The sequence below is a fragment of the Chelonoidis abingdonii genome, chromosome 9 (assembly GCF_003597395.2).
Source record: "Chelonoidis abingdonii isolate Lonesome George chromosome 9, CheloAbing_2.0, whole genome shotgun sequence".
Classification (NCBI taxonomy): Eukaryota; Metazoa; Chordata; order Testudines; family Testudinidae; genus Chelonoidis; species Chelonoidis abingdonii.
The window spans coordinates 27,091,955-27,118,650 of record NC_133777.1 but is presented as its reverse complement, the minus strand read 5'-3'; the positions used below and the strand labels follow the sequence as shown (position 1 = coordinate 27,118,650).

General features: G+C 39.6%; 1 protein-coding gene across 18 annotated transcripts in view; it reads left to right on the top strand.

The window, feature by feature from the left end:
* Positions 1 to 26,696, top strand: part of RBFOX1 (RNA binding fox-1 homolog 1) — a 2,554,959-nt gene that overhangs the window by 2,447,245 nt on the left and 81,018 nt on the right. For all 18 annotated transcript variants that reach the window (XM_075069299.1, XM_075069298.1, XM_075069294.1 and 15 more), the window contains one exon: positions 17,723 to 17,855. In XM_075069299.1, coding sequence (XP_074925400.1) covers positions 17,723 to 17,855 — 133 coding nt within the window. The remainder of the gene's footprint in view (positions 1 to 17,722; positions 17,856 to 26,696) is intronic.

Sequence of the window (26,696 nt, the reverse complement as noted above, 5' to 3'; positions counted from 1 at the left end):
ATCCCTGTTGATGCACATGGAACAAATGTGGGGAATTCCCATTAGTACTGAGGGGAACTGCATACATAAATCCCATGTGCATGAATGAGAGATTAGCCCCTTTAACTGTAAAGTAAAATTGAACATTAAATGAAACACAGATATATCCCAAATTGCCAGGCCATGTCGTTCACTTGGCATGGAAATAAAATTTAACTAACTTTAAAAGAATATTGATTTTGTGAAATCTTCTTGATATTTCCTGCATCTCTGAAGATACCCCAGAATGATGCATTCTGTGGCATCTCTGTTACCGTGGGTTGCAGTAGGACCACTGGTATTTATAATGTCTGCTTCTGGCATATCTTCCACGACTCAGGAAATACCAAGAAGATTTCACAGAGTTGGGAAAGTCTGAAGAAATTTTAAAAAAGGTAATTTTAAATGTATTTCATGTATGTATGGAATGTATGGAGTATGTATGTATGGAATGTATGGAAGCATTCCATGCAGAAATTTGGCCTTAACTCAGTTTTCATGTTTTCTTTGCCATTCACATGTAATTACATAATAGTGTACATTGTGATGATGGTGGCATTCCTCTGAGACTTCAAGATTGTTTGGCTTTTGTGCTATTGAAGATGATGATCTGTGTATTTGTACTGTTTCTGTTTAAGACATAATTGGCCAAATTCAGCCCAAACTGACTTCATTGGAATGACACCATGACTGAATTTGTCCCACTCTCTCTGACATGGTTTTCAGTTGGGAAGAGACTTTCAGTAAGTAGTTGTGGACTGGTGTGTAGATCAAAAAGGATTTAAAGTGGAGCATTACGTAATTATGTGTCTACTTTTACTGCCTAAAAGCTAAGTTAAAACTGTTTCATGTTCTGATAAAGTAACAGATTATAGCAAGTCACTTAATCTAGTTTAATAGATACGGTAGTACAGCACTGTATTTTCAACTGTGTGTTTTTGTTTGCCTTGTATTGCTCATTGAAACAACAAAAAGAACCTTTGCACATAACTTCTGCAGACCTGCCAAGTTAAACACTATAGGATTGAGATTCATTCTCCCTTGCTAAATGAAATGTACAAAAATCCTGCCCATAGGGAATTGTCAATACGTTTTAGTAGGCAGATCACAAACATCACTTCCACAGTGCCAAAACCTCATTACTGCACATTTAGGAACTAAGGAATCTTTGATGTGTCTCTTGAGTTAATTCATTGCATTTATTTATGGCTTGAAAAAATCATCTGGTGGTAACCAGAAATAATGTGAAAAGAACTTAATTCATTGCATGGGTCATAGAGTAAAATGTTTCATACTGAGTAAATATGAAAATAAAAATGAAAATATTTGAACATTGAAAATGTTTGAATAATTCCCTTGTATGATCTGATTCTGTAAATCAAACACTTTAATCAATTTCAAGTTTCCCAAATTGTTATATATTTTCCTATGTTTTACATTACATTCACCTGTCACACTTTAACATTTGCAGACAGAAATGTTGGAATTAATCTCTGTTTCAGAATAAGGGTGTCTTAGATATAAAAGTGGTTTTGAATGTGGTTTGGCCAATGCTTCAGACCCAGGGGCAGATCCTGAGATAAGTTACACTATGTTGAATCCAAAGTAACACCACGGATTTCCAGATGCACCTCTACTCCGGTATAACACGACCCGATATAACACGGGTTCGCATACAACATGGTAAAGCTCTGACACGCTGCTCTGAGCAGCATGTTAAGGGGGCCGGGCCGGGCCAGGGCCAAGGGGTTGGATAAGGGGCAGAGGATCTCGGGGGCGGTCAGGGGCTCCCCCACTCCAAGGTCTAGGAGTCAGGAGCTGGGGGGTCAATTTTGGGGGCCCTGCAGTCCCAGAGTGGCCTGGGGGATTATCAGGAGGCCAGGAGCAGTCTACTCCACTTCCCTCACCCCGGCCCCTGCTGTGTCGCTCGGGGGATGAGGCTTGGAGGAAGGGACAGCCCTTGCACTCACCAGCAGTGCTGGAAGCAGAGTAGGCCGGCTCCAGCCCACTCCACTCTACCAGCTCCCAGCCGCAGCACTCTGCTTCCCGCCGCAGGTGACGGGGGGACCTTTCCCCAACCCCCCAGCAACACGGCTGGGGATGGGGCTGGGGCTGGGACAAGGAAAGTGGAGTGGGCTGGGGCCGCATCACTGCGCTTCCTGCCACAGGTTTGTGCAGCGGGTGTCATTTCCCCAACCTACCTGCACTTACAGGCAGCGGGAAGTGGAGCAGCCTGGCCCCAGCCCACTCTATTCTTTCAGCTCCCAGCTGCAGCTCTCTGCTTCCAACCTCAGGTGAGTACGGAGGGCATCCTTTCCCCAACCTCCCTGCACTCACCAGTGGCTGGGAGCTGGCAGAGTGGAGCAGGGTGGGGCCGGGCTGCTCTGCTTCCTGCTGCTGCTGTCAGGGCAGGGGGTGTGGATAAGGGTCGGAGCAGACAGGGAGCAGGGGGGTTGGGTAGGGGATGGGGTTCTGGGGGTGATTAGGGGCAGGGGTCTCTGGAGGGGGTGGTCAGGGAACAAGGAGCACGGGAGCCAAAGCAAGTTTGATATAACGCGGTCTCACCTATAACACAGTGAGATTTTTTGTCTCAAGAGAACCACGTTATATCAGGGTAAAGGTGTATATTATTTATAAAAACAACATAAAACTTATTAAATGGAAAGAAAAGAATATACTAAATGTGTACAGTCTAGGTTTGGGTATCAATCATTTCTAATCTCTGAAAACCTGAATTTTGAGGGCTTGATTCACACGTGCTGGATCAGAGGTTGCAAATTGCACCTACCTCCCCCAAGAGGGACAGTTGTACCTCAGAACATGGTTCCAGCCCTTGGGGAGGGCAAATGATGTTTGCATTACTACTTGTTGGCAGTATACAAACAGTGTGCTTGGCACTTTACAAAGAATGCAGACAAGGTTTCTGCCTCAAAGATCTTATGGTTTAAATAGGCAACAGAAATAGACACCAGAGGCATTGAGATGAGGCAGGATGGGAAATGATGAAACCAACTGGTTTGACCAGATGAAGTTCTGCACACCTTCTTAGTGGTTCCACCTTTTTTGTTTGGTATTTTTTTCTATCTTAAAGGAGTAAAGATTTTCAGTCGTCAAGTGAGAACAGTTGCCTGAGGAGAGGACTAAGGAGGAAAGGCGTTGTGGAAGAAGTGAGTTTTGAGGAGGGACTTGAAGGAGGAGAGGGGTGAAGGCATGGCAGACTGAGGCAGGAGGGGGGGAGTATCTTTCTTATGGGTTTGATTTCTGTTCCGTTTCTTCTTATGGTGAGAAGTTTTATTGCAGATAAATGTAACATATGTCTATTAAAAGAATCAACAGGTGTGAGGAATAAATAATTACAATAAAAATCATGGTTAGAATATTAAATACAGTTAAATTTCTTTGCACATTTAAAGCCAAGTAATGTAACCATATCTTTTTGAAACTTGATTGTCAGCTCTCAGAGGTTATTTGCATTCCTAGTTAGAGAATTCTTCACTTACAGGACCTTACAGCCTAGTCTTTTCATACCAGCTTTACATAGTGGTAACTGTGATAGAGCTGCCACAGATTTACACTGGAGCAAATGAGGCCCATGCTATGTACAATTTGGATCCCTGTCTATGATGATAAAATCTTCTGCTTTGTATTGCCTCTTTGTTTACCATAACAAGGGAGTTTACACCATTGTGCTGTGTGTTGAGTCTCCGGAGGCTGTAAATGTATGTTTACATTTTCGTTTGAGAACTCAATCAGCTCAGCTCATACCATTGTGAAGAATATTTTGCAGAGTGCTTTACTTTGATTTCTACGATCATAATTCTTTGTAATGGCAAAAGGATCCTTAGATTCTCTTGTTTCAGGGTGGTAGCCATGTTAGTCTGTATTAGCAAAAAGAATGAGGAGTAATTGTGGCACCTTAGAGACTAACAAGTTTATTTGGGCGTAAGCTTTTGTGGGCTAAAGCCCACTTCATCAGATGCATGCAGTGGAAAATACAGTAGGAAGATATATAATATATACAGAGAACATGAAAAAATGGGTGTTGCATGCCAACTCCAACCAGACTAATCAAGGTGAGCTATTATCAGCAGGAGGAAAAAAATTTTGGTGATGATAATCAGGATGGCCCATTTCAAACAGTTGACAAGAAGGTGTGAGTAACAGTAGGGGGGAAATTAGCATGGGGAAATAGTTTTTACTTTGTGTAATGACCCATCCACTCCCAGTCCTTATTCAAGCCTAATTTAATGGTGTCCAGTTTGCAAATTATTTCCAGTTCTGCAGTTTCTCGTTGGAGTCTGTTTCTGAAGAGTATTTTTTGTTGTTGTTGAAGAATTGTGACTTTTAGATCAGTAATTGAGTGACCGGGAGGCTGAAGTGTTATTGGTACAGTGGCACCTTCGTTTTTTTGTGAAGTTCGGTGTAGACGATACATTGGAGGAAGCTGTCATATCAGATAATGAGGAAAATCCTTACTCAAGCGCAGAGCCTGAATGGCCAGAACATGTATATAAATGTGAACAGGATTTGGCAGTTTGTCTCTTATAAATTTACAAAATGTTAAAGATCTTTGTGACCCTTGCATTTTCTGCATGCCAGCTAATTGAAGCAGTGCTTGAAGTTAAAGGAAACCCTTTTCTGTAGATGAGCTGCCAGATTCACCCATGATACCATCCCACACTAATCCTAATAAAATCTTTATTAAAAATCAAAACAGCCCTCCAAAACACACCATCATCTCACACATACACATATATATGTGCATGTATACTATATATCCTAATCTTTCATCCCAACTGAATGACAATGAAGCCTTTATGCTATATCTTTGTGTATTCTGTATGTGATACATATTTTACAGAAAAAAATAGGAATATTTTAGAGAGTTTTAACTTTTTTATCATCTGTGTCTTTGTAAAGCCAGTACCTTAGTTACTGTGAGTGCAATAATAAAAGCATTCAAATGAGAGAGAAACTTAAATATTTTTTAGAAACATCTAAAAGATATCAACTAGATTTTCCATACCTAATCATCTCACACTTTTAAGGACCTGTATTATATCATAATTATTCTCAGAGCTATATTTTAAACATATTTTATGTCTTCCATTGGAAAGCTGAACATTTCCTTTTCTAATGAAATAAACCTCCTAATGATTCACCAGATATCCTACCTTAACCCTGTGACTAGTACAGGGATGAATATTGCCCATCCTAGAGTTTGGATCTTGGGGCTAAGCAAATTTTGGGGGAAATATCACATTTGAGAACATTTATATGGCAGGTTAATTGTTTTTAAACCTGTTGGCCTTTGACACTCTGATGAAGTATAGAATGGTAGAAGTGCTCCCACAGAAGATAGATTAGTGAATGAAGTTCACGAGTCAGTTAAAGGTGCATGAATCACTACAGAGAAGCCATTGTACATTGTGGAGCACTGATGTGATATGGTTTCTTTGGCGAATTCCACTTGGGAGAAAGTTAATGGATTGTAAACTAGCTGTAGTTTCTTCTTTAATCTCTTATGTAGACCAAGGCAGATAGTGTTTTAATATTCTAGCTTGGATAAGTTGTTTTACTACTATGGCCTGGTGTTTATCAAAGAGAATGGAGCCTTCTTACTAGCTGCAGGAGGAAGAAGGTGCTTTTAGAGATTTAACTGATGCATCCAGCATGACCTTGAGTCTTAGTGGCCAGACTGAAGTAGATGGGGGTGGGGGGGTGCTTACCAGTTCTACAGAACTAATCAGCTCTTTTGGTTAGCAGTGCTTTAGTCATTCCTGTATTTAATTTAAGACACTCTGGTCTTTATCTATACTTCAGTATTTCCCAATCATTGTGCTGTGTGTAAAATAGAGGTTTCTGCCTGGTTGAAAAAGTTACATACTGCTATATGTTAACAGCATATTGTTTGGATTACAGCCCATATTGTTTTTCTTTCTTTACCCTTTTAGTGGCAGTAAGTGGATGGTGACTAGGAATGATGTAGGATTGAGAACTGTGTGACACACATAGTAGAGGAGTTCTTAGGAAGGAGAAGCGACTCTCCATTTTGGGGAGAAATTGGAAAGGAATGAATGTAGCCAACATAGCATTTTCCATTGAATTCTTCCAGTGGGTCCACAGCATCTCATGATCAACAGTGTCAAAGGTGATTGATAGGTTGAGAAGAATCAGCATGATTGTCACACACGCACGCACGTCCCTTGCCTATCAGTGCTGGATTAATTCTGAATCTTTGTCTGAAGCCAGATTGGGAGGGTCCAGGATATCTGTAGAGTTTTAAGAGTTGTGACACTGTGGAAGTTGGTGGGGCCTTTTGCTCCAAGTGCTGGTTCCTTGAGGACTAGGGAGACCATTCTGTTTTTGATGATGTACAGCAGGGAGCCATCTCTAATGAAGGAATTAAGTATTTGTCAGAAGAGGATGCAGGTATTGCCTGCTTGCCTAGGCCTGCCAGGACAGAGATGACTCCAAATCTTAGGTGGTGACACTTTTTTCTGTGCATCTATAAGCAGCATCTGTTGGACTCTGCTCAATCTGGCAAAGCCCTTCCCATAGAGGTATATTTATTATCGGATCTTGTAGTTGTTTCAGCTTCATTCATAGTAAAATGTAAGTGCAGCCTTGAGGTATTTATAATAGGATAAGATTTAACAGATTTAAGGGTTGTGTCAAAGAATGGATTTCAATGACTCTATTGAAGTAAGTTAGTGCTTCTCATCTGAGCCTGTCAAATTTGGTTTCAGAAATAGGTAGAACTTGAGTTGTATTTTTCAGACTCCTCCTTTTGTATCATCTTACTTTCATTATTTATATTTGTGCTTAAAAGCATGTTCTCTGTCTGAAACTCCTTACAGGATTTGTATTTCACTTTAATGAGTACCTTTGCAATTTCATGATCTGTTTTTTGAAGTCTGCATAGTTGTTTGCATGATAAGTCTCTACAACATGGTTTCCAACTGTTCATGGTCTGTTTCTACCTTGTCTGGTGTCTGCCCAAAAACATGTCCATGAAACTGCTCACAGTACACCTCTACCCCAACATAACACTGTCCTCAGGAGCCAAAAATTCTTACTGCGTTATAGGTGAAACCGCATTATATCGACCTTGCTTTGGCCTCAAGCATCTCCATTATTAATAGTCAGCAAATAGTCTCGCCCCCTATCCGACCCCTACCTACTTCCTGCCCCGTGACTAACCCCTCAGAACCTCTGACTCATCCAACCCCCCCCCAATCCCTAATCACCACCAGAACTCCCATGCTGAGCTATGCGCTGCACCAGGACATGGCACACGGAAGCACTCACACCTGCTTAATCACATCAGCTGAGGCAAGCCCAGTGGGGGTGGGGCAGGGGGAATCGTCCCAGTGACCACTGTCCTGTCCGTGGAGCACACCCAGCCCAGCGCAGCGGCTGAGCCCACGATGGGGAGCAGGGCTGGCAGCCTTGCCTGATGCGCCCGTGTGCACCTGGTCCCCACCCCATGCCCATGCGGTGCAGGGGGAGAGTGAGCCATCAGCAGGCGGCTCCTGCCATGTGTGCCCACACTCAGCCCGTCTCCTCCTCCTCCTCCTACACAGAGCCCCGCACAGCTCATCTCTGGTGAGGTTGCTGGGGCCAGCTGCTCCTCAGGGCGCACAGGGATCCTGACTCTGGGCAGGTAGTGCGGCGCTATGGACCCGGAGAGCCTGCCCGGCACTGCTGCGAGCGGAGTGCAGCCTGCCAGCTGGGCCCACTATGTGCCAAGTCCTCCAGAGCTGGGACAGGGGCACCTGCATGGCGCCATCTAGGACGGGCACCTCTCCCTGCCCTGGATCCACAACTTCCCCACATGAACCAGTCTTCCCAAACTTCTCGGTGCCGGCTGGAGCCTGTGTGATGTTCCCCTGCACTGAAACTCCCCTCCTCGGAATGTGACTATCCCTTCTCCCTGTCTCCCTGTCCCCCAAGACCCTCTGCCCCTTATTCAACCCCTTGGCCCCACCCCAACACCCTTAACATGCTGCTCAGAGCAGCATGTCAGAGCCAGACACGCCGATCCCCCGATCTTCCGGAGTGTGCAGCCTTGCCCCCCCCAGAGCGCTTCTTTACCGCATCATATCTGAATTCGTGTTATATCAGGGTAGAGGTATAGAGATAAAACTGACAGAATTCCTTATTTTCAGTCTGGTGGTTCTGTTGCAGTGGTTCTCAAACTATTGTACTGGTGACCCCTTTCACACAGCAAGCCTCTGAGTGCAGCCCCCCTTTTAAATTAAAAACACTTGTTTATATATTTAACACCATTATAAATGCTGGAGGCAAAGCGGGGTTTGGGGTGGAGGTTGACAGCTCGCGACCTCCCATGTAATCACCTCACAACCCCCTGAGGGGTCCCAACCTCCAGTTTGAGAACCCCTGTTCTGTTGTGTTTTAGTCTGTACTTTGGCAGCATAAGACACTGGGCAATCATTTTGCAAGACAGTCCAACCTATGTGAATTTTTCATCAGCTGAGATCTTGAATTCTCATATCAACATATTTCAATACCAGTGCTTCTGTGCTGAAGTTTTGTATTTTTTTTCAATTCCCAAAAGATTTTCTCTTGCCGTTTACTGCAGTTCCACTGGAGCTGGAGTGTTACGCAATCATAACAAGTGACTAGAAAATTATTAATGACTGCTCAACGTTAAAGTAAACTAACGTAATTCATGAGCCAAACCTACATTGTGTAAAGACAGATACCCCTCACTGGAATTTGAAATAGAGAAACTTGAAGCCTTATGCGTTCTTGAGTTAAATCTCAATCTTAAAATACAGATGGGTGTATAACTTGCCTACTGACCTGAATATAAAAAAAAATCGTAAAAGATTTGGATGATATGTTTAACAGACTGTGATGCAATAATGATATTATACATCACATTGATATAGATCGCAGATGCTGCAAAAAATGTGTACCATGTAAAATCTCATTAACACTGAGAATTAAAATAAAAATTGAATTTAACCATATAGTAAAATTACATATTACTGAGAAAATACAAGCACCAAGTGACTTGGTTAACACTATGACCACTTACTAAAACCAAGCAAGTTAAGGATTTGTACAGATCCAGAAGATTTGAATAAGACCATCAAGAATGAGTGCCACTTCAAGAGAACAGTTGATGAAATCATGTCTATATATCAAAATTCAAAAAAAATATTTGCTAGTCTGGATACAAGCCGAGTGTTTTGGAGGGTCTGAAGTAATAAAGTTAGTGCAAAATTCTCCTTTTGGTAGATACATCGTATAAGTAATTTTCTTTCAGGATTGCATCAGCACCTAAGGTTATATTGCTTCATGTTTGAGATCTCTGAGGATCTCAATTGGGTGGAAGTAAACTGGTGATGGTGTGCTGATTTGTGGCAAAAATTATAAACAACAAAATGAAGGACTGCACAATATTCTGCAGTGTCCCAAAGCAAAAAAACTTTAAATTAAACAGAAACAAATGCCAGAACAAACTGAATGAGATTAGCTATGGAGGTAAGACATACATACATAGTAACAAAGGAGTTTTGGCTTGAGCAACAAGAAGAGGCAATTGCACAAATGGAAGGAATTCAATACCTTACAGAGATTCATGGGCATGTAAACATATCTAAGAAAATTAGAGGGCAATACAGAATATCTATTTTGAAATTCAGTATTTATTTCCAGGATCTCAAACAAATCTGTTTTAAAACCTTGTTTCGTATATTTAAGATCCAAGAAAAAACTGTTTCTGCATTATCTTCAGATATTTGCCTTCCTAATGAATACATTTTGCTTTTGTTTCTCGGCAGTATGCATACATTTAAAAAATTGCGTTTATTACATATATGACACTCCACCATGTATGCTGGACATTTTTGTGATATTTTGTGTGTTGCCACATTTATTGCAGAAAATCTAGTGATTGATGTTTGTTTATCCTTTCATTATGGATTCCTTGGTACTCATTTTTTATTAAATGCACCCCATTTCTTCATTTCAGTGTCTGTGAGCATTTTCTTTTGTGAAACACGAATATCCACAGTTCTTTCCAATGTCAAGTCCATTTCTTACAGTAACCTTGCTTTGCCTTTATCATCAACTATACCATAAATAGACAGATTTCCAACTATGCCATTTGCTAACTGATCAAAGTGACATACCTTTGTGTTGTTACAGAGATCTGTGACATGCTCAATTTTCTCATCTGCCCTTTAGTATCTTGGTGTGGTTTTTTTTGTTGTTTGTTTTTAAATAAAAAGTGCATTTTCCTATTTGACTGAGGAATTCATGTGGCCACATTTTCTCCACAGATTTCATTACTTTAACACCATGTAAAAGAGAGATGACATATAGAAGTGCTAGTAGCATAGACTGATTTTTGTTTTCTGGCCCTGGTCACTGGACGTGGCTCCTTGGTTCAAAAGGTATTTCCAGGACATGATAGGGTCCGTATTCACTGACTCCTGTGGCTGTTATTTTTGGTGGGGGAGGGAGAGGTGAGAGAGAAATGAATACTATATACATTTAGAACAAATATAAATAAATGTTTTTCTTTCAAACAAGCTATTCAGCATGTGCACGTCATTGCTGGAGTAGTTAAGTAATTGGATTTTTAAAAGGAATTGGATAATAATAAGATAAGGCTAATCAGTTATTAAGCTTCATGGCATCAGTTGTTTGTCCCAAGTGTCAGGAAGAAAACCCCTTCATATGTACAACAGAAAGCAAGCTGTATTAAGGAGTAGGAGGTTGCCTTCTGCTGAAAAGTCAACTATATATCTGCTGAGGGCATTTAATTGGATTGAAGAATCAATGGTGTGATCTGGTATGGAAATCGTATCATATTTGTTGGGGGTGGGGTGTGTGTGTGCGCAATGGAGCAACACTGCAGATTTCAGATGGTTCCTTCCATAGCTCTCACAGCTGCTATTTTGAAAAATATGTACGTAGTCATCAGAAATATACCCTTAAACCTAAAACCTATGCAACATTTATGGTGAAGCTTTGGACTAATCTGGGTTTGCCTTGAAACTTTTATATAGTGATGTTGTGTAAAGGGATTCAATTACAGGCCACAATGTTTTGTAGCTATCTGTCTCACATAAAAAGTTAATTAATCAGGGCTGTGTCAGTTTTCTTGTGCCATGTCAATTTGCAGCAAGGTAATTAATCACCCCGCATGCAGCAAGCTGAGGGACAATCCACGAGTCATTTATTGCCTTTTTTCAAAATAAATGGCACACAGAGCCATGAAGAAACACATCTTGCCTTTCACAGTATTTTTATCGACACTTTTGCATGTTGTAACAGACTGTAGCAACAAGCAGCTGTAGTTCAATGGAATATGAATATTAAAGAAACAAATGAGAGCAGATTTATAGGCCATTGCTTTTCTGTTATGTCAGTTTGAAGATTACACCGAGCAAATGAACAGTGAAAAATTACTCTTCCATGTGGAGAATGGTGATTAGACTTGTACATTAATTAGAGATTTTTGTTTTTCTTTTCAATGCATTTCAAATGAGAATGTCCTGTAAGAAACTGTTTGTCCAAAATTCAGATTTATTCATTCCTAAACAACAGTGTCTAATATTGCCATGTATTTTGGCACAATGGTAAGGAAATGCTTGTTTCAATAATCCCAAATAAGCATTTCAAGAATGAATGCACTGTGAATGGAAGAAATAAGGGGCCCAATTCTGCACTCATTGACATCAATGGCAAAACTCCCATTGACGTCAGTAGATTAAGGATTGGGCCCTGAGATAGACTTCCCACAGACTGAAAGTAGTGGATGCAAAATAATTTTGTTGATATTTTTGTAAGCATCATGAATTTGCTAAATGTGTTGACTATAAAATTATCTAAAACAAATATATACTTAAAATCCATTTTATTTTAAAAAGGGTGCTTACGGAGCTTAAATTTGAACTGGAACACTCTTTGGATTTAGATTTAAATGCAAAGACCTAGGGGCATGATTCTAAATACTCTGTTTATAATTCTATAATTCTTGTATAAGAGCAAGTTGTATTGGAATATATATTTGAGATCTTTTGCAATTTAGAAAAATATTAGGTCAACTGAATATTCACAACAGTGTACATCAGCATAATGTCCTTATTCTGTTGCTGAACATTTCATTCACTATGGTACTTATTACTCTATCTATCCCTCCTCAGCATGTTACTGCTTATGCTTCTTTGTTTGTAGTTTATTGTCCAGCATTTGTGATGGATTTCCTCAACAGGGATCTTTCTAAACCATGGGACTTATGTAAATGGTTCCTGCCTTTTTAACAATTAAAACATCTTACAGTAAATTAGCCACAGTCTGATTCAACCAAGCCGTAGCCTTGAAACCCTTTAACATAAAATATTTGAAGGCTCTTGATAGGAGATGACCTAGTAGTTGGTAAGAGTAAGAGATGAGGAGTGGTAGATTCTCTCATCCATTTTGATAGCACACCTTTATTTACACATATGGCATTCTCATGCAAATTCAAACCAGAGCACAAATCCAAAGAATAATTGCCCATTAAAGCTGTTGTATATTTTTATGGCTTTGATACATAATCTGCTCCCCTGTTGGTTTTTGCATCTGCTACTCTTCCATCTAACCCAAAGCTCTAAAACTTTAATACACAGTTTATAACCCTCAAGTATTTTATACTGGTTTGTGTTCCTCCTCTTGGAATATCAAGGCTTGAGAGATTTGTGCATCTAGCTTTTATTTTCCAATGCAGATGTTGAGGTTTAGAGTCTGGATAGCATATCAAACAATTGGAAAGTTCATTTAATAGAGAAATGCTTAAGAACAGTATGTGTTATATCTTTTAGGAGAAATTCGGGTTTCATTAAATGTCAGCTGCAAACTCAATGGTTAAATTCTTCTCTTTGTCCTCATGCCCATATTTGGTTTCTACATATGATTGGTTCACTTAAGCTGTACACATATATCAGCATGAATCGCCTTAGGTCAATAGGCACAATATGCAATCTACTTCTTATGTAAGAGACCTATGGTGATTTTTTGTAGCAGAACACATTTGAAGTGTTTTATGAATATAAGAAACAACTTCCAATAGTCGTGACGGCTAGTTTCCTCACCCTCCACTGTCTCCAAGACACATTGTAGGTGTGTATTTTAAGGTTGCTTGTACCATGATCATCTGGAAAGACATAATATAGCCCATTATAGTTAATAGGCTAAATTCAATTTTCATTTCAATAATACCAGCTTTTTCACTTTGATCATGTTAAATATCTATGGCAATAAGCTGCAAAAGGGATTTTTCCCAATACATTATACCTATGATTTTTTTCTTTTTAAACTATGGCAGTAAATTATTTATATATTTTCTGTCTAGGTCAGCATAAATACTTTCAGAGTCAGGCCTTTCATTTCTTCTTTTTTAGGTGTTAGGAAGTATCAGTTTAGCCGGTGAAGCTAAATTTCTGTGTAATGTGGAAATTTGGGAGCTAACTTCTTTTAGAATGCATTCATGTGTGACTATCAAAGTAGCAAGTTAGCTCTAAGTAGAGAATAATCAGTAACTATTAGATGAGCTAATGGAACTGTTTCTTTGTCTTGATGGTTGTATTCAGATTTTAGAAACGGTCTGGTTTAAGTCATATCATCTTCTTTGCCATGGCTGTGGTGGAGGAAAGCTTCCTTTCCCCCATCACAGCATCAGAGAAATCTAGTCAGTCAAAACATTCTGCTAAATATGAGCTGCCTCGGCTCAAAAGCAGATACAGATGTTACTTGCTGTGAGATTCAGACACAACTGACCCTCTTCATCATAGCACCTTCACTGGTTGAGTTTCAGCCAGGTTGGCATACTGAGGTGCTAAGAGAGCTTAGTTCTGCAAATTGCGAGTTAAATCTTTGCCTCTCGTGGTGCATAAATGTTGGCTGGTTGGTACTGGGTTCATTGTTAGTTGAGATTACAGATAGAGGAGAGTGAATAATTAATTTTTCAGTTCCGTAGTCAAACTGAAAATTCAAAAAACAAATTTGTTGTGAACCAAAATTAATTTTTTTCTTTTCTTTTTTTCACTGAAAAAAATTTGCCCAGCTCAAATTACTAGTGCCCTTCCTTTGCTACAAATGATTTTATTAGGCCCATGCTTAAGCTGTCTCCTAAAGCTGGGTGAGGATACTGAAAAGAAACTTTGTGTTGTCTGGCAACCACAGGTATCCCTGAACCCTTCCAGTATGGTTTATGACCTGGGTTTGGTGTGGAGACTGCACTAGTGTAATTTGTTGTAAGTCTTTAAGCAACTAAATGATTATTGATGACCTAAATGATTATTCTAACTGTCAGCAACCTTGAAGACCATTATCTACAAATCACAGTTCAGCTGTTCTAAATATCAGAACATAGGCCCAGGTTGTACACATGTGTAGAGGAAGTGGTGAATGAATTGCAAAATGCATATTTTACAGAGGAAAAAATTGCGCAGTATTTTACAAAGTGAAAAGTTACATAAGGTAAAATACATAAATGCCGACGATAGGTAGAGTTTACTAAATATAGAATGGAACATTTTCCATTAAGAATTCATAGTGTCCGAGCAGGTTAGTGTTATCATATCAACTGTTTTTGTTAGTAGCAGTGCTCAACAATAACTACGTCAAGCTTAGCCTGGGTTTGATTGACTTCCAGTTGTTTTTTTTTTTGTTTGTTTGTTTTTATCATCTCATATACGTGTGTGGCTCCCATCAAGTTTAGAACCACTACTGCAATGCCACAGGCAGAACTTATCCCTGACTGTTTGTATTGTCAAATTTTATCAATTGTCAATTACGCATGAATATATGGTGAGACCTGCACCTACTCTAGACATCCTCTTGGTTTAAGAATCCATTTTTAGGTGTTCCAAAAGTTCCCAGTACCATTTTCTTTAAAGTAGTTAAAAATGAACCACTATGAGGTACTGATCTTTTCTGATTCCTTGGGTCACCATTTAGGATTCACGGTATTTAAAATATAGTAATACTTGGCTTGGCCAGAGCCTGAAGTCCTCTCTTACTTTTAACTTAGTCCTTGCTCAAGCAAAAATCTTGTCAACCCTGGAATTTTTTATTTCAGTTTAACACGTTAACTAATACAGTAGTAAATTCTAGTGTAGACAGAACACAGATTGTTTATTCCCAGGCTTGTTTAACCCGGGATTTAATTTGTGTTAATGCCAGTGAGACGTTGGTGGAAAACATGACTGTGAATGTGTTTATATCCTGTCCACACTATAATTTACAGCTGTTAATTAACACATTAGAACACTGTTTAAAATTCCACTGTATGCAACTTCTAACTGAAGATAGTAGAGGTTCTCCTGAGTACAAAACTGAGAGATGGGTTGGATGTGGATGCACAGTGGAGGCAGGGAGGGCTATAAACAATTCTTCACTGCATCTGTGTGTCTTGGAGGCAACCCCATGAGGCAGAGTGCTTCCCCTTAATAGAGCATTGACCTACAAGGGACAAATGAGCGTTCAGATTACAAGCTCAGGATCTGACCATCTGTGATTTGCTATTTTATGTGTACCTACTGTAGTTAAGTCTTATATTAGGGACTTTAAAGGGATTCTAAAATAAATAAATAAAAATATTTGCTAGTTTAGAGCAATGAAACCATGACTCTAACTCACGGATGTGTATACAAAGATTCTTCTGATAATTAGTGGAATTCCAGGGCATAAAATATGCTTTCATTTGTTTGAGGGAAAAGATTCTTGCAACACGTTCCAAGTCTTTTTGTTTCCTTTTTTTTAAAGGCTTCTTATGTGCACTCTGTTGCAAAATGAGCAGCAATATATTAAGACCTGTAAATATTTCCTGCTCATTTTGACTGATTTTTTTTTATTATAGCAGAAAAAAGTGTAAAACTGAATACCAGATTTGCATTTTTAAAAGAATGTTCTCCCTTCACTATGTTGCCATAGCACTATTTCATGTTGTATCTCAACATCTAAATCCTAGCAGAATTACTGTAAAACCTACTTGTCGCTGAGAGGGATCATGTAAAGCTATAGCAAGGTGATAATGGACAGGTCACCATAATTACAGTATATTCCCTCATATAGGCAGCCAGTTGCTTTTGCACATCGTGAATTTTTCATTTTCTTTATTTCAAATTCAGTGTTTCTGTTAAAACTTAATACTAAAATTGATGAAAGACATATCTGGATTCAAACCCATTCATCTTTCAACTTTAAAATAGTAAACATGTTATGTATCATTACCTCTATTCATTTGCTTTTATTGGGGTTTACTGGGTAATATCTGTTTTATTCACTTTCCTTATTTACACACCGAGACAAATTCAGCCCTGAAGTAACACTGTTGAAGCAATTTGAGTTACACCAAAACTGAGTTTCCTTATCTCTCATTGATAGGTTTTCTGTTCAAAACGTACCTGTTCTAACATTTGCCAGCAATGCCTATCACAGGAAAAATGTAGGTAATGCAACACATAGGTCTACAAACTTGAAGAGAAAATAAAGCAGAACGTGTCATATGTTTTTCATTTGTATTTAAAAAGTTTTAAGCAGAGTAGAGTTATAGAGTTTTACCGTGTCTCCAAAACACTTATACTTTGGCTTGTCACAGTTTAATTCTGACGGAAATATTTTAAAGCCTTACATGGAATTACAATTAATGTGGAAATTTAAGCAGAACATAACTGAGAGATTCTCTTGCTCCTGACCTATGTAGCTGAACCCATCATTGTTAGGGATGAGTGTTATATTAGCTCATTTAGGGCTTGTCTACACTTACCAGGGGATCGATGAGCAGCGATTGATGCATCAGTGGTCAATTTAGCGGGTTTAGTGAAGACCCGCTAAATCGACCACCAATCGCTCTCCCATTGACTCCTGTACTCCACCGGATTGAGAAGAATAGGGGGAGTCGACAGGAGAACATCTCTTGTCGACATCACATAGTGTGGACCCCGTGGTAAATTGATCTGAGCTACGTTGATTTGAGTTAAGCTATTCACATAACTCAAATTGTATAGCTTAAGATTAAATTTCCCCTGTAGTGTAGACAAGACCTGAGATATTCTGAATAATACAACTTTGGCCTTTGAATGCACTAAATTGTAGAAAATGGCAGGTACATGTATGATCAAACTGTGTCCCCAGAAAAAGACACCTGAGATCTCTCTGAAAGGATGCTGTACCCTTCTGATCCCCCTCTTTTGCCCAAGTTACTCAGTTCAGACACTGATAATGATTGAATTGTCCAGTAAAAGTCATGTGCAATCACAATAGTTTAACTATCATTTTTGTTACTAGAAGCTTTAGTTTAAGCAGGGTAGTTTTACTCCCTCTGGAAGTCTCCCCTCAAGGGATTAATTTCCTCTAATAGTCTGGGCTACCATAAATCAACTTCCTTCTTCTAAGTGAAGTTCCCCTAAGGGAGCTACAGCCAGCTCCAGTAATTTTTTTCCAAAACTAAATACCCAGTTGGCTGCCTCCTGTTTGCTTGAAAAGATTTTTCTGTAAGAAAATCTGTCCTTTTGTGAAAGAGTAGCAATTTGCTTGGTTTGTCTCTCCTACCCTCCCAGTTACAGACAAGCTTGAATACACACAAACTGCGTGCTACGTTTTCACTATGTTATCTTGTTTTGAATTGGAACTATCAGCATGACTGGAGTTCTTTATGTTTTTTTTGTGTTTCCCATAGTGCCAGGCTTCCCTTACCCTGCTGCAACTGCAGCTGCTGCTTACAGAGGTGCACATCTAAGAGGTCGAGGTCGCACAGTGTACAACACGTTTCGTGCAGCAGCCCCCCCTCCTCCAATTCCAGCCTATGGCGGGTAAGTGGATCAGTCTCTTTTACCTGTTACAATACATCCCCAAAGGCTATGAACTGTTTGTGAGTGCAGTGCATGCTGGTCTTGTCTCAATACAGAAACCAACACAGCATGCAACCAATCCAACTGCTTGAAGTGGTGCACCTTGCACAGAGTATTGAAAAATGACTGTAATTTGTACTGTCATGGTTGGTGGCTTTAAGCATTTTATGTCACATGTTGTTATGTAAATTCTCTTAGAGAATGAATGCTGCAGAACAGAGAAATTTACAGCTAAAAGTGTATTTTTCTTGATTGCAAACATCTGGTTATTAAGGAGGTTGGATGAAGTAAACTTCTTTTTTTTTCAAATTCAGATTCTCCCACAGAAAGTTATCTTGGGATAGCTAGAGGGTGTGTGTGTTTATTTTATTTATTTGTTCATTGCACATAAAAATTCAATTTTGTTTCATATTTTCTTAGTTACATCTCTTTGCCTACATTTACTAAAAACCAAGATTCAAAATAAACAACACACTGAAATCCACATTAAATGATGACTTAATAAACTGCACTCAGCCAATTAGGAAAGCTAAACTTTTAAGAACTAAGATATAATTTTGGGGAGGATGGGGGGAAATTCACAGCCTCTTCTAGCCCCTGCAGGTGTTGAAACAGATGATTTGATTGTTGCACAAAATCATTAAAATACATCATTTACTTTAAGACTTGATTCTATCAGAGGAATCCTAGAATTTGTAGAATCTGGCAGTTGAAGCAGTAGTAGGGTGGGTGGGTCCCAGCCTCCCAGACCAGAAGAGTATGCCATAAAACAGGCCATAGTGGACATGCCTCATCTCTTCTAGAGCCCACGCTAGCCACTCTTTCTCTCTGGTAAGTGGCTTGTATTTGTGACTGGTTGGACACAGTTCTCATTAAACACTGTGTCCTGCCAGGCAAAAATGCAGGCCATTTACTAGATGGGTTCCTAAGCACCTGCAGTCAGTCAGCCCCTGAACTGCAAGCTCTGGAGATGCCAGGGACTGGCTGCCTGATACTTCCTCCGCATCTACCAACAAAGAAATTGGGCAGTATAGTGAGTTTGTCTTTTTTTTTTTTTAAGTAATCTGCCACAGAATTAGGTTGTTTTTAAGAAGGCATTCATTAAATTGTTTCCTGGGGTGGTTTGTGCAGCAAAAAGAAATTGCCTTGCATTGAATGGAAAACGTCTGAAGGATTTTTGCTAAGATTGGCTGCAACTGTGTTTGTTGATACCAACCCAACAGCAAGCAGCTGAGTGAAGGGAGTCCTTGCAGGATAAACCATTGTTGGGATTGGAATGGGTTTAGCCTCTCTTCCCCATGGTGACAAATCTGGGCCATATTGGTCCCACCCAGGTACACAAGTCCATAATGGCTACCAGACCTAGCTGCTTCTGCATAATATGCCAAGAGTTCATGTCCCCACATCCATTAAAGACAGGCTCCTTCAGAATCTCTGCACTTTATTCCCTGACCCTTATGGATATTCCTACATTGCAGCTGGCAGTGAGATTAGCTAGCTCAAGTTAGCATGGTAAAAATAGTAATATAGATGTTGCAACTCCAGCAGAGGCTCAGACTAGCCAGCTGAGCTCAAACCCAGTATGTTGGGTTGACTTGAGTGTCCAAGCTGCTGCCTGAACCACAATGTCCACCCTGCTATTTTTAGCATGTGAGCTTGAGCTGAGGTAGTGTGAGTTGTTTACCTGGGCTCGGAGGCTCATTTCCAGCTACAGCGTAGACATACCCTAAGTGGTTCCCTTGCAAAAACTAGCACATTGCACCTTGTAAACCTAAGAATTACAACAACGCAATTACAGAAAGGAAAAGACCAAGAATGGGAAACTCATGGACAGAAAACACCAACGTAAACATCCATTAGGAAACGCTTTAATGGGGCCCAAAGCACCACACATCCCAGATTACCGCCTCTGACAGCCAAGCAACTGTGCTCCCCCTAAACACAACATTGGAGTCAGATTCAGGGGGTGAAAAAGGTAGTGGGACTATTTCTAGCTCTGGCCAAAAACTAAGTACCACCCACTCACTTAGGTTGTCAAAATTCTCTCATTGAAATGAAGATTGTGCTGCTGATGTTTAAAATGTGATTGTGCATTTTGGTTTGCTCTACAGAGCTTTTTGAGCATGGCTCCCCCTCTGTGAATACTGAATATGCTGATGGGCTCTGCTAGGCTTCTTCAGTGTGGCTCTTTCTTGATTGGTGGGGAAAAAGTAGTGATATCTCCAAAATGCCACCAATATGTGGCATTAAAATGAGATGTTACCGTAAATGGTTTAGACCTAAGAGCCTTCTTTTCCTTTATTAAGAAAGGAATGAAATAATTGAAATGTTGACATTTAAAGTAGTTTCAATAACATTTGAGTTGCCACTAGAGCTGCATGAGAATTTTTTTGGTGAACTATGGCATCAAAAATGCCAATTAATCCTATGTGAAATTTCTCACTCAAAGATTTGTTTCTGCAAATTTCTTGACTTGAAAATGTTTTGAAAAAAATTCAGAACTGTCAAAATGTTTTCTTTCAAAGTTTTTGAAATGAAAAAATTCTGATTTTCCAGTTCAAAATTATTTTTCATTTTGAAATTTATGTTACTTAGGATCAAACAGGGTTTTCTAAATAATAGAAATCAAAACACATTATTTAAAAATTATCTAAATGAAATATTTCAATTGACCAGAATCAAAATATTTTTTAAATGTTTGGTTCACAAAATTTTGGAGATTTTCATTTTTCATCTGAAATTAGGATGATTTTTCCCCAAAAAATCTGTTTCCTGCCCAGTTCTAGCTACCACCACACTGAAATACGTTGAGATAGTTCACATCTCTCAGAACTGTTGTTCCAGGCTCACTGCAAATTAACTGTATACATTTTTTCGTATCCCTCAGTTCTTTTTTTCTTCACAGATTCCAAGCCCAGACAAGGCCCTTATGATCATCTTGTCTGACTTCCTGTATAACAGAGGCCATAGAACTTCCTCAAAATCATTCCTAAAGCAAGTCTTTTAGAAAAATATCCTATCTTGATTTTTGAGATTTTCTTCACAGCTAAAGATTTTTTTTCTTATAAATGAAAGCAGATAAGATTCATTAAAACAAGATTTTGAGAATGAGCCTTATACAGTGTAGGAGTGAATACTGGCTGTTACTAACCTTGGCTCTTGGGAGGAGTCTGAAGTTCTAGCCATTGTAATAGGCATCAACTGTACAAAACCCAACAGCTGATATTTAAAATGTTTGGAACTCTATTATCTTAAAGTAACTATATGTGCAGATGTACCCTGTATCTACCTGTGTAGCTTACAACTTAAAGGACACTTTCTAATCTGTAAGCTCAACTACACATTTTAAAACTTTCCTCATTTTTTAAATTTTTCATACTGAATCTGTTTACATAGTAGGAAATACTAAACTAGTTGTCAGAGCTAGCATCACAGTCCCTACTTAGTTGGGAAGCAGACGTGATTCCCACTCTGAGGTCCTGGCATGAGAGCAATCCCACTCTCTACTTGAGCCAGCTCTGGCTTCAAAATATTTTTTTTTAAATTAAAATATTTAATTTCTTCAAGAGGAAGTGAATTCACAACCCCTCTGATTTACAGCTCCACAATATTACCTACTACACATGTTCTTTCATTGTGTCCTAAACTGACAGTTTGTGAGCATGCTTAGAAGTCTATACTAGTAGCAGAGAAGTCTGCTGACATGGATTTACTTAATTTCAATTTTAAAGCTGTTTTGTTTTCAACCTTAGCAAGGGCTATTTACATGCCAAGTTTGACATTATCTGGTCAGAAAACAAGCTGGGAATATGTACTTTTTTTTTTTAAGTGGAAGTAAATATACTTAAATCTGAGCAGTCTGCACGATACATACATACATATATAATATACAGGAATATATCCAGCTATATTTATCTACCTATTAACTATTATTTCTAATATACCTCTGACCTTAGTTTGATATAATAGCCTAGAATAATATAAAAAAGCATGCTACAATAATTTTGGATTGGAAACACTTTTTTAAATTAAGTTTTTAAGTTGGAAAATATATTTATTTCATATTTGCATAACTTAGTAATAAGTGAACACATTTTGCTCATTCTTTAGAAACACAAACACACATCAATCACCTTAAACTCAGACTAAGCATTAAAAATGTTATCCTGAATGAGGATGTTTCAAAATGCATGCTAACAGGAAATTTACATTTGAAAGTGACTTTCAGACATAACTATAATGGTTGCTACATACGACTGCTATAATATAGTTTGCCTAGTACAATCACTGAGCAGCAGAGAATTGAATTTCCAAGTGTAATAATGTCTAGTCTTCACTAAAATATATTCTGCATAGAAAGGAAGAGTCTCTTGTTCGGGAATAAATCAGAAGTGTTTTCTGGGCTGCTAGCGAGCAGTTGTGCTTCAGGGGTCTCTTGATCTCCAGTATGAAAGTTAGACACGATTGTGTGGGCAGCCAGAGATCTCATCCACCTTCCAAGCTTATTGTTTCATGGACTTTAATTAAAGCTGCATCTCCCTTTTAGTCTGTTGACTTCTTAGGTGGCTGAGGTGAACCCTAATGGAGGTTCTAGGGTTCACTGCTACCAGGTAATATATGTTCAAATACAATTTGCCTTGTCTACATTAGGGGCTTTAAATGTATTAGTTAAAATGTGGTAACACATTTTTAAAATACACCTTTCATCCTTATATAGACAAGCCCTATCTGTCTCTAAACTTTTACATACATCTATCCTCAGAAGGAAGCAATTGGCATTCCTGTTGTTCTTGGTTGCAAGAAAACAGTGGCCCTGACTACATGAGGGAAATTTGTATCCATCTAGATGGCTGCACCACAGAACTCCCTTTATGTATACGTGTTTCACAGAAGTAAACTGCACTGGGGAAATCCCCACTTTGTTCACTTAGAGGTTTGCACTAGTGTAATTTGATTGATGTAGTTGGACCATTGATAATTTCCGTAATGTATACAGGGCCTCAGGTCTCTCAGCACCCATTTTTAAATGGTCTCTCAAAAAGGTTGAATGGATTTTCCTCAGAATTTTTTTTTTTTACCAATTTCCACCTCATATGAAAAATAAATTGACAAATACCAGGTTCTCTGTCACAAGGAAAGTGGGACTCATGAAAAACTTGGCTGGAGGGAAAGTATCAGGTCACAGACAGAAGTACACAAGGAAATTTGCTTGCTATCAACAGTAGTCGAGAACTCTTTGAACACTGTGGATTAATATACTCATCAGCAGTTTCTTCTTCGTCACCCCAACATGTACCTAATTCCTTCTAAACAAAAGGAAGTATTTCTTCACACAATGCACAATCAACTTGTGGAACTCTTTACCAGAGGATGTTGTGAAGGCCAAGATTATAGCAGGGTTCAAAAAAGAATTAGATACGTTCATGGAGGATAGGTCCATCAACAGCTATTAGCCAGGCTGGGCAGGGATGGTGTCTCTAGCCTCTGCTTTCCAGAAGCTGGGAATAGGCAACAAGGGCTGGATCACTTAATGATTATCTGTTCTGTTCATTCCCTCAGAAGCACCTGGCATTGGCCACTGTCGGAAGACAGGATACTGATCTAGATGGACCTTTGGTCTGACCTAGTATGGCTGTTCTTATGTTCTGAGCTGTTGATCTCACCCTTGCCAAACAGTTATGCCTTCCCAGGTTTCTAAGTTTCCTCAGTTGTCTCCATACTAGAGCTCCTTTTTCTTTTCCATTCCTGCCATAGTTTTCTTAATGTTTTGTCACTGCTATAGTTCTCCATTGACTCTCTGTTTGATACTAAAATCCACTTTGCCCACTGATTGTCCAGCATTAAGGTTCGAAGCTGACAATAGGGAGACAAATTATTTGGATTCTGGAGAGTTCCTGACAGTAGGGAGATGAGGTAGGTTGATACTCCAGGGAAAAGTCCTGCCCTATGCCTCTCAGTTCCTCGGAAACCATCACCAGGCTAGGAAACTTTCCCAGATCCTTGAACTAATTGTAAAAGAGCCAGTTTTGTAAGGGCTAATCTACTGTATACTCCCCTAACTGAGCTGATAACTATTATGTTATCTCATCAGAAAATAAATGCACCATCCACATACACTTGGATTTTGCATCCTATGCATTTATTAAACAGGTAGATATAAAAGTAAAATTATATGGTTGATTCTTACATATCTGTCATAAATCACAGAGTAGTGCACCTACTTTAAAATTAAAATGTGCTAACTAGAAATAAACATGGTGCTTATGAGGCATGACCATGCATAACTAATAAATAGTTCTTTCACTTGAGAGTTAGGCAGTTCTGTAACTCATGGAAATAATGTATAGTTTCTTAACTCATGAACAGTAATTTGGCTTTGCCATTCTGGGTATCATTTTAAAATGGTACAATGTGGAACTTGCTGATACCTTACCATGGTTCTTTCTGTGCTATAAAAGTCCTGCTTGAAATGTAACAAGAGTCAGATTCAGTCTGGGTGAGTAATTAAGATGCTGAAATTTACAATACTTTTGGAGCTCTCCATTGGACAGGAATCTTACCAGTTTCAAGACCATGTTTTGGGGAGAAAAAAAGGGAAGAGAAAATGATGTGGATGTAGATGACTTGTTAGTGGTAGGCAGTTCAATGTGTCTGGACTTAGCTAGGAAGCTGGGTTTAACTGGGTGTTTGTCTTAGGGGAAGCACAACTGCTGTCTATTACAATATTGGGAACTACGAAGGTCTGGCAGCTCAGGGGGAGAAATATAGATGTTTTTTGTGGGCTGGCCACATTCTTCCCTGCACGCTCTCCTGCTTTCCCGATAGCTTGTGTTCTGAGGATTGGCATTTAACTATTTGATCATTCCAAGCATTCATTCTCCTATCTATCCTGCATTCTCACCATATAACTGTATCTTTGCCAACTACTCTTCCATAGTGCTCCCTGCATATTCTAGGAATGGGGTCTTATACCATGGCTATACCATGAATTCCCAATTCAAAATATGGGAGGAAGAAAAGAAAAACAGAGTTATTATGCAGATAAGCTATTTGCTAGTTTTTGGTACCAACATGGCTGCAACACTGCAGACAAGTTTTGGTATGGTATTTCCCTCTAGGTTTTATCTACATTTATTGTGTATGCATGCAACAGTTAGAACAAACGTGTCTCACTAACCCACAGTGATTGATTGACCATCAGCTTTCTTCTGTGTTGCAATGCCTGCATTTTAGTTTCAAAAGATATCATTTGTTTGTGGCAAAAGTTCTTAAAGCTGGACTGACCAGAGGGGAGAGATTTTTATTTTATTTTTGTCATTTGTGATACCAGTCAGAATTTGCCAAACTATCTCTACTTACAAGATATTTGGCATAGCTTTATTGTTAAGACTTATGAAACAGATGGTTACAGTTACGTATTTTTTTTTCACTAGTGATTATACTGAACATAAGGTGTTACCATCTTCCAGTTGTTTGGTAGCTTATATGAATTGAGTTGGTAGTCACAGACCTTTTGTCAGCTGTTTCATAGCCTGTATAAGTTTATCAGTGGTCTCAGCAAATAGACCAAGGAATGGTTGACATATGCAAGGCAGGGAAAATGTATTTACTTTATAAGACATCATGCAGAGAGGACATAAATTGTTCCTCTCCCTATCTCCATTCTCAGGTCACTTGCAATCTAGCTATGTAATCCTGGGGAGGGAAAAAGGAGACTCTTTCTCCTGTCAGCACCTTCCCAAGAAAAGTGATCGGAGCAAAGCTGAGAGATGGAGGGATACCATGGCCCTGCTTCCTGCAGGCCAGCAACCATTATCAGGAGAATAACAAGGAGTCTGGTGGCACCTTAAAGACTAACAGATTTATTTGGGCACAAGCTTTTGTGGGTAAAAAACCTCACTTCTTCACCCACGAAAGCTTATGCCCAAATAAATCTGTTAGTCTTTAAGGTGCCACCAGACTCCTTCTTGTTTTTGTGGATAGACTAACACAGCTACTTCCTGATACTTAACACCATTATCAGGAGAGCATTCTATACCTTTCATATAGGTATAGTAAGACCTGCTTCTCACTCCTCTCCCCCCAGCACTCCTGTAAAGATTATTGTCCTTCCAGTAATGCTCTGCTCTGTAATCTCTTCCCTGTCCCTTACTGAACCATGGTTTTCAGGGCTATAATTCCACTCTATAATTCTGAATGATTATGTAAGTTTATGGCACTATAAACATGATTTAAATTAATAATGATCCCAGTGTGATTACTGAGGTACCCACTCAGCCCTACAGATGGTCCTTCCCGCTCCATTGTGAGGTTTTTTGAGACAGCAGTGTAGGGCAGAGTTTCCCAAACAGTAGGTTTCAACCCATGAGTGTGTTGCAGGAAGGTTCTAGATGGGTTGTCACATCAAGGGCTGGATTAACCCATCTCTGGGCCCTGGCCTAGCCAAACATTAACTTTTCCCTGCTCGATGCAGTCGGGAGACCGCAGCAGATTGTGGGGGCAGTTGGAGAGTGAACCCACCCTGCATTCACCCTGCTGTGACAGTTTCTGGTCTGCCTCCCCGTTCCAGGTGTTGTGGCCTGGTGTACCATTCAGGTTTGGCCTAGCAATCCCTCCGTGACACTCACTCAAATTCAGAGCAGCCCCGGGAGAGGGGGGCGGCAGTTTGCCCCAGGCCCCGGGCTCCGCAGGGGCCCCCACAAGAATGGCTGAGGCTCCCTCCCCGGTCCGACCCCGCCTCTGCCCCTCTCCCAGAGTCTCAGCGGATCCAGACCCATCCCCGCACAGCTGCAGCATGGCTCC